Source organism: Lichenostomus cassidix, chromosome 4A (genome assembly GCF_008360975.1).
Source record: "Lichenostomus cassidix isolate B80296 chromosome 4A, HeHo_3.0, whole genome shotgun sequence".
Classification (NCBI taxonomy): Eukaryota; Metazoa; Chordata; class Aves; order Passeriformes; family Meliphagidae; genus Lichenostomus; species Lichenostomus cassidix.
In genome coordinates, this window is record NC_139485.1 from 14,117,926 (window position 1) to 14,126,359 (window position 8,434).

At 48.5% G+C, this 8,434-nt stretch overlaps 1 protein-coding gene across 1 annotated transcript; it reads left to right on the forward strand.

The window, feature by feature from the left end:
* Positions 1-2,352: 2,352 nt before the first annotated feature.
* On the forward strand, positions 2,353-7,628 carry LOC146437548 (uncharacterized). Its single transcript, XM_085060651.1, has 2 exons — positions 2,353-2,772; positions 6,085-7,628. The coding sequence occupies exons 1-2, from the start codon at positions 2,735-2,737 to the stop codon at positions 6,764-6,766; spliced, it is 720 nt and encodes a 239-aa protein (XP_084916777.1). The 5' UTR covers positions 2,353-2,734; the 3' UTR covers positions 6,767-7,628.
* Positions 7,629-8,434: the final 806 nt, after the last annotated feature.

Consider the following 8,434-nt stretch of genomic DNA (forward strand, 5'->3'; position numbering starts at 1 on the left):
TAAACTCCACTGGAAATAAACTCCACTAAATTTGTCCCACTGTCCAGCACAGGGACAAATCCTGGAGCTCCCAGCAAGGAGGGCAAGCAGGGCCAGAGCTCTGCAGGATGAGAACCCTGAGGAATTGAGAAAGGCTGAGGAAGTTCAGCCCTTCCTGCACTATTCCTCAGAAGAGCTGTCAGCTGAGAACTTCCATACTTGTTCAAGGTATCCCCAAAATTTCAGCTAAGGGCAGCAGTGGGGAATCTCCACCTCAGCTCCTCTATGAAGGGTGTGTCCCAAAGGGATTATTTCCACACTGGAAATGGGAATTAGTGAAGGAGGAAGCGGAACACACTGGGATTTGCATTAAACTTCTTGGACCGAGTTCTTGCCCCCAGTTTTATGAATCACCACCACTTCTTTATGCATTTTTCCATAATCTTGATCCATTTTACACCTTAACAAAAAGGATTGTGCCATCAGCCTTGTCCCCGTCTCCCTGTGAGGAAATCTCTCCTGCCAGCTCTGCAAAAGGGGCTGATGAAATCCTGTTTTATCGCTGGAACTACTGTCCTCAAGGAATAAACATTCCATTAGTAATGCTTTATCCCTCATTTGCCCTCATTAAAAGGTAATTTCCTTTTCTATAGTGAAAATGGAGAATAATGGCAATAAAACAAGTGAGATGATGATGATTTCCTTCGCTGATGAGCTCTTTGCAGAGGTGAAAAGGGGAACCTCATGTTCTCGAGTGAGGGGCAGGGAACACCCAAGTCACACATCCACACCTGAGCCAGCAGGGACAGGGCTAGCACTTGCCAATTCCTGCTTCTCCAGCATGCAGGATCAGCTGTTTTCCCATCAGGAAGGGCATGGAGAGAAGGTCAGCTCAGCACTTTTGGGGCAGCTTCCTGCTGCTTTGCAGGAAATCCCTTCCAACCCAAACCACTCTGGGATTCCATGATCCTGTGGTGGTATGAGATGGCTACGGAAGAGTGCTGGAAACCCTCATGGATCAAAAGTGAAGTGCTTCAGGCAGAAGAAAACCTCATTTTTCTTATATATTGCTGAATTTTAATTAAATTCCATTGCTGAGGAGGAAAAACAAAAAAAAGAAATTTCTTGGTTGTAAAGGGCACAGTAATCACTGTAGGGAGCTGGGCACAGCCTTCAAACAAAGATGTAGCCCAAAATAAACAGCTTATGGAAAAATACTGGGCACCAGCTCCCAGCAAACAGAAATTAATTGGGAAAGCTGTGTTTGTTCTGTTTGTGGAGACCCTGGGGGGTCGAAAAAGGAGTCACGGGGAGGTAAAGATAAACCGATTAAATGAGAGAGCTGATTAAAGATTCCAGCACCTTCCCCATGGCCAGTGAAACTGGGCACAGCCAGGGCCAGATGCCCCATCTGAGCCTCCTGCCTCCCCAAAAAAGGAGTTTCCTGCTGTTTTCACAGAGTGGGTGCCAGGGGGGAAGCCCTGACCAAAAGGGTGGTGCCCTGGGAGATGGAGAGTTCGTCTTATCTGTCCTCAAGTCGTTGTGAAATCTTGAGCTGCTGAGAAGAGTGTGGAGAGTTTGCAGAATTTGTGCTCTTGCAGCTGCTGGTGCTGTTGTATCATCGTGGCGGGCAAGAAAAATAAGCAAATAAAACAGAAGTTGTGAAGTAGAAGTTGTAAAATAGAATAGAAGGTGTAAACAATAATAGAAGTTGTGAAGTATAACAGAAGTTTTAAAACACAAAACTGCTATGGAGAGTCCCTGGCAAAACTCACTCCTTAAAATCAAATAGAAAAATGAATATTTATACATTAAATCCAAGCACAGATCATATTAATTGCCACTCAGCTCAATCCCTGTTTCCAAGGACTTCCTCTGGCTTTGGCAGATGTTCCCTCAGTGTCCCCAGGCAGGGACACTGCACCATCCTCAGGTGGGACCAGCAGTGCCAGAGCTTTGCAGCACCTGGAATTTCAGCTGCTTCATCCTTCCACAGCCCTCCATGGCTTCAGGAAGCACCCAGGGGAATGGCAGGGCTGGTGTGGGACAGTGGTGAACCCTCCTGGCTGATCAGACACCGAGGTAGTGTCACTGCTGCACGTCCTGCTGCAGGTATGGGATTGGCACCCACCAGCCTGGGAATTGTGGTTGGTGCTCCCATGGCTGTGGATGGATCTGTTTGCTGTTCTCCACAGCAGCTCTGGGATGTTCCTCTGCTCCTCACTGATATCTCGTGAGGAAAACTCAGGGAAGAACTTGGCTCCAGCCCCAGCTCCCTCCCGGAGAACAATGAGGAGCAGGAGTGCAGCGTCAGCAGCACCTAACCTGGGTATCCCAGGCAACACCAACACAAACACTCCCGGGACAGCCCAGTCCAGCCCTGCCAGGCACATCCTCCCTTTGCCCAGAGGTTTTTCCTCATGGATAACCTCTGCTGGCTCCCGTGGCACCCACACAGGTCCGGGATCACTCCCTGTGATCTGCTCCAGCTCCAGCCTGTGCTGGAGGAAATGTCTGGGACTCCTTCTCCACTCAGGCCATCAGTTTTTCCAGACAGCTGAAAGTTCATGGGTACCACGCTCCGAGTGAGTAATCCTTGTGAAACCAGCTCTGGGGAAGTTGCCCAGCTAAACAAATCCCGTGGCCCTGGCTCTGACGTGGAGCTGAACACGGGGTGCTCTGTATAAAAACCAGGAATCAATCCAAGGGAAACGGCACATTTCAGCTCTGCTGAGACACCACTCACAGTGCAGGGATGCAGAAAACTATCCCTGGCTGCTTCTTCCAGCAAATGTAAGTATTTTTTTCCTCTTCAGCTAAGGAATAGCACTTCATTACAGTCAGGGGTATTCAGTGCTAATCTGCCTTTCTAATTTGTTCTCCTCTTCTCTATATTCTTTGACACCATTCCAGGAGGAATTTTGAAAGGAATTACTTGTTTAAGAACGGGAGGGATTTTTGAGACTACAGCAGTGTGCTGATGACAAATGAGAAGTTATTATTAACTGGAATTTGGGAAGTGGGTCAGGAGAGATTTCTGTGGAGGTAAAAAAATAGCAGGCTGAAAACGCCAAGTGTTGGTTCAGGAAACTCCCTGTGAGCTTGAACTGAGATTTCATCCGACCAAAAACTGTCCAAGTGTCCTTGTCCATGTGCAGAATCCTCCTGTGGGTGACCTGAGCCACAGACCACAAGAGCTGCTTTGAAAACTGTAAATAAATGGATGAAGCTCAGGTTTCCTCCTTCACGGAGTGTGGCAGTTCTGGAAACATTCAGGAAACAGCTTCCTGTTCAGATTCCAGGTGTGATCCCACCTGCCCAGGTGCAGGCAGGGAAGGGTTTGCTCTCCTCTCACCGAATCTTAGTGGGCTGGAGGTATTTCCTAGCCAGAGGGAAGCTGTGGATGGAGATCCCAGCAGTGGGAGCTCAGCTGAGCCACACAGGAGGAGCCTGTGGCTTCAGCTCCTGCCTGTGCTCTCTTCATACAGTGTTCTTCACCCCAAATTACCTTTCTCCTGTCTGTTTAGCAGCTGTGTCTGACCAGTGACATGCCCAGGGCGCTCTCTGGCACCGATTTGGCTACAGGAGCAGGGATTGTGCCTCCACAGCATCCTCGTGGGGTGGGCAGCATTCCCTGCCTCCTCCTGCCCCAGCCCAGCCCATGTCCCCACGGAAGGTGTGCACTGGCAGTGCCAAACCCCCTCCAGGGGCCACTGGAGCTCTCCAGGAATGGAGCTCTCCAGGAATGGAGCTCCAGCTCGCAGGAACATCTCCCAGCTCTGCTTCATTCAGGAGAGCAGAAGTATCCACACAGCACTTGGAGCAAGTGGCAGGAACTGGGATGGCTCTTCCCTGCCAAACACGTGCAAGTGCCACTGTGGTGACCCATGGTCCCTGCCCCTGTCACCTGCTTTCTCACACTGTGCCAGATTCCTTTGGAGGCACGGGGACAATCCTATCCGGCTGGGTGGGACACCTACAGGAGATAAACATCTCAACCCCCTGGGGCGAAGGAGGAAATCAAACCTCGCTCTGCTGCATTCTGGATGCCAGTTTTAACCCCTAAATTATAGTGTGGACGAGGTGGAGGGAGCAGGAGGGAGTCCTGACAGCCATCCTGCCTCCAGGGGCAGCCGTGGAATGAAGGGACAGACACCTCTGGTTGTCACCAAGAGAAAGGGGAAAGGCATCTTCCAGCCAGGAACTCCAGTTCCTTTCCAAAGGACTCTGTGGTGTTCAGAAAAATGCTGGCAGCATTGTGGAAAATGCTGAAGTTTCAAGAAGAGAGGATGTGAGAAACACTCTGAGCTCCTCAGGGTCCAGCCCTGGGCACCTCCTCTGGCTTCTTCTCATTCCTTACACTCCTCCTTGGCCTCATCACCAAACCCTCCTGTCAGGCAGGACCCAAAGTCTGGAAGCTCAGAGTTCAAAAGCTCCATATGGACAAATCTGCTGTAAATCCAGCCCTTGGTGGTCATAAAACGAGCAAAGATCTTTATCATGGCATGTAATTATCCCCTCAAAAATATAATTAATGAAAACGGACACAGAAAAAGGTTGCAAGGAAAAAAAGAACAACAGAACATTCTTAATGTACCTTTCCAAAGGAGATAATGAGATAAATCAGGATTGAAGATACCAAGATAAATCAGGATTCAACTGTACTTGCCATGGTTTTGTTCTCTTTTGCTCGGAGATGGGGACTTGTATGAGTTCCACGTTGTGGATTCAGGGTTCCTTCTATTGTATCTGAATTTCTTTGGTTCTCTGTATCAAAACAAAGGGTCAAACCAATCATAGAGCCATTAAGGTTGGAGAAAACCTCTAAGATCATTTGCTTTTGCCACAAAATGCAGAATCATTTTTCCAGTTAATTACTGCGGGAGATGAGGGCAGGATGAGCTGACTCAGCTGAAATACAGAGAGAATTTTCTCCTACTTCTTCCCCAAAGTATTCCATCAGCAAGCTGGATCAGACATTTAAAAGACAAAGGAGAACAGGCAAATATGAATCTCAGATGAGTCAGCCTGGTGCCAGTCAAGTCTGCACAGGAAATGGGAATCCCAGTCTCAAAATCTGGCTCGGTACCTTTCATGGGAATCACCCAAGATTATCTTTTCCCCATCATTCCAGCAAAATTAAAACCAGGTGATGACTAAAGGAACCACCCAGACCTGCTGGGTAATGCACTGGAAAAGCTCTGTAACACCAGCTCCAAGGTGCTGACATTGGGAGTTCTGGGAATTTACATAAGGAGAGAATTGCTCAATGGGAGAGAAATGGAATTGTTACACTCAGCTCAATCTCTGAGGCTCAGCCTCCTTGGAACTTCTTCAGTGACACCTTTTTGAGCTGCTGGACTCAAAACTGGTCCCACATCTCAAGGCCTGAATTCTGCTGAGTTCCTTTTTGCAGTTCATGAAAACCACAAAATGTGAGATCTCTGCAGAGCCCCACCTGACACATCATTCCTCAAATTCCTGAGAATGAGCCTTCCCGTGGTTTCCCATCCAGCTGTGTATGACTTCACCAGAGTTTCACCTAGGCCACATTTCTTACCTTGCTCCTCCCTAAAAATGCCTCATGAAATGATATTGAAACGCTTCAGAAAATTCAAACTATGTGACACTTGCTGGTTCCCACCAGGATTGATCACCCCACTACAGGAGGAAGTCAATCAGTTTGCTTTATCTGTGAGAAACCCACACAATTCTTCCTTATCTCCTCTCTCCCATTTAGATAACAATTTCCGTGTTTATTTATTAGAACTGAGTTTGTACATGATTTTACTATTTTCTAGGAACTGCACCTTATCATTTTCTGGCTCCTCCCTTTCAGCCACAGGGATATTCACACTTACACCCTTTCCGTGCAATATTACACAAATTATGCTGTTATCTAAAAATATCCAGGCACTTTACAAACTTTATTCCTGTTTAAGATAGGGTGTGTAAATACAAGCTCAGATCCTGAGCTGCCATCATCTCCAGCCAGTTCTTGGCACTGGAATGTGTCTGTACAAGTGCAGGTCCATCATCATTAGCCTGGAATCCATCCTGCTAATTTTACATTTAATCACCGGGGGTTTCTTTTATGTATTCCAGGTATTCTTCCCTAACTGGCATTTCAATGGAGAGAGACCACATGAAAGATCTCAGAAGATACCTGGCACTGAAATACATCCAATACCTCGTCCTGTCTTCCTCCAACGCTGTCAGCACCTTCCTGGGGCTGCTGGGCAGTGTGTACACCATGATCCTCCTGCAGTCTGCCAAGGTCTCCTCCAAGTCCACTGCAGTCCTCATCTCCAGCCTGGCCCAGGCAGATATCCTGGTTTTCCTGAGCCTTGTTTCTGACGTGGTTTTGGGGAGTTTTGGTGTCAGTGTCTCTCCCTCAGCCGCGCAGATCCTGCTCACAGCCAACACCCACCTGAGCTGTGTCCTGCTCAGCTGCGTGGCCTTTGAAGCCTATCTGATCACCTTCCTGCCCTCAGAGTCACGTTCCCTACGGACAGTCAGGAATGCCAGGCTGCTGTCCAGGGTGATCTGGACGCTGGTGGCTGCAGAGTGTGCCCTGTTCCTCATGGATGAGCACCTGAGGACCAGCAGCACCTCCTCTCCCTCCTGCAGCCCTTTGGCACTCCTGCTCCAGCTCTCCAGCCCAGCTGCTGCCCTGCTCAGGTCCCTCAGCTACATCCTTGGGATTCTGCTGAGGATTATCAACGTCTACATCTACTACAAGATATTTTTCAGCATGTCTCCCAGGTCTAGACTCAAATCCAAGTAGGGTGTGTTCCCTCTGGGAATGACGGAACAACACGAAACCTTTCAACACAATTCCAAACCGTTTGGAAGCTGCTCAGTGACCAGGACCAAGTGTCACCATGGTGCTTAAGCCTTCCTTATTCCTGGTGCAGTTCAGCTGTTATTGGGAGGAGTTTGGGGCTGAGGAGCCCCTTGGCATTGAGACACCACAGCTGCTGTGTCTTTATTCAGACTTTGTTCACTGTACAGGTGAAACAACAGACATTTCAGGGTTGTAAATCAACCCCACTATTTTTTTTTTGTATAAAAAGGGTGCTTAAATGCTTCCTCAGGGATCTGTTGAGCCAAGAGTTGGGTAGTTGTTTACTAAAGGATCTATGTCCTAAAATATCCTATCTATGTCCTAAAATGTGTCCTATATTTAGGATCTATGTCCTAAAATATTCCTAACACAGGTGACCTCCAGGATCAGCAAGTGGGATGGAGACCTCGTGCCATTCCCAGATCTTCCTGACATTCCCAGATCTTCCTGCCATTCCAAGATCTTCCTGCCATTCCCAGATCCTTCTGCCACCCCCAACTCATAGCTGTGGCGCCAACAGCAAGTGCTGAGTGCTGGCTTTGCTTCTCGGGAGACTTGAAAGGAAGCTCTCCCAAGGACTGGGGATCAGTAAAAGCAGAGCAGAAATGTAATCAAGTCAATTAAATCCTTGGATGAACATTGCCAAACAGAGCTGATCTCGTCAGCAGGAAGGAAGGATGTCCTAATAGCTTGATGCACTGTGATAACCTGTTCTGACTCCTGAAGCCTGAAGTGAGACACTGCCAGGAGAGATGAAATGTTACTTGAAGTGCTGTAATTAATAAAAATCTATTTTGTTAAAGCCTGGGCATTATTTACGTATTTTTGCTGAGGTTCTGCTAGAGAGATCTAGACGAGATGATTCTTTCATTACAGCCCACGTTGGCAGGATTTTTATAGTAAACATCATAGGCCGCATTTAGGCCACATTTGACTCCTTGGCTAGCAAAGAGGGACAGAGAGAACCCAGTGACAGCGGGGGATGTCTATCTCCTGTCCTATCTCAGCAAATTCACAGTTCTGCTGCTGTGCAGTTCCTGGCAGCTGGTCCCCATCAGCCCCACTTCTGATCACCTTCAGAGATGGAGAGGAAACAAAACCCCACACAGGATGATCAAACTGATACACAGAAGAGTTCCCCCTGTCAGCACAGAGCCACCAGGGAAGCCCCAGGGGCTGCTGGTGGTTTCACTGTTCTGCTCATGGCTGCTGTGGGGGAAACCCTTCCTGCTGTGCCCCAGGGCCAAGAGCTGCTCTGTGCACACCCAGCAGCGAGGGGAGGAAGTGATTTCCCAGGAGAATGAGCAGCCTTTGGCTTTTCCCTGGGCTGGTGCCACCTCTGCACGTGGAACAGCTCAGGCTGGTGATCTTGGAGATCACTTCAACCTTGATGATTCTCTGATGTCCCAGTGTCCCTCCTGGGGACAGTGGGGTTTGTGGCAGTGGTCAGGCTCAAAGGGAAGGAGATGCTCTGCAAGGAAATTCTGGGACAGAGCACCAGGCTCTGAGAGATCATCATGGCTGGGACACCCAAAGCACTTTGCAGTCAAGGACAGACCCTCCATTCCCTTTGCTCACATCCTCATCTGAAGTTTCCAGATCCTTGAG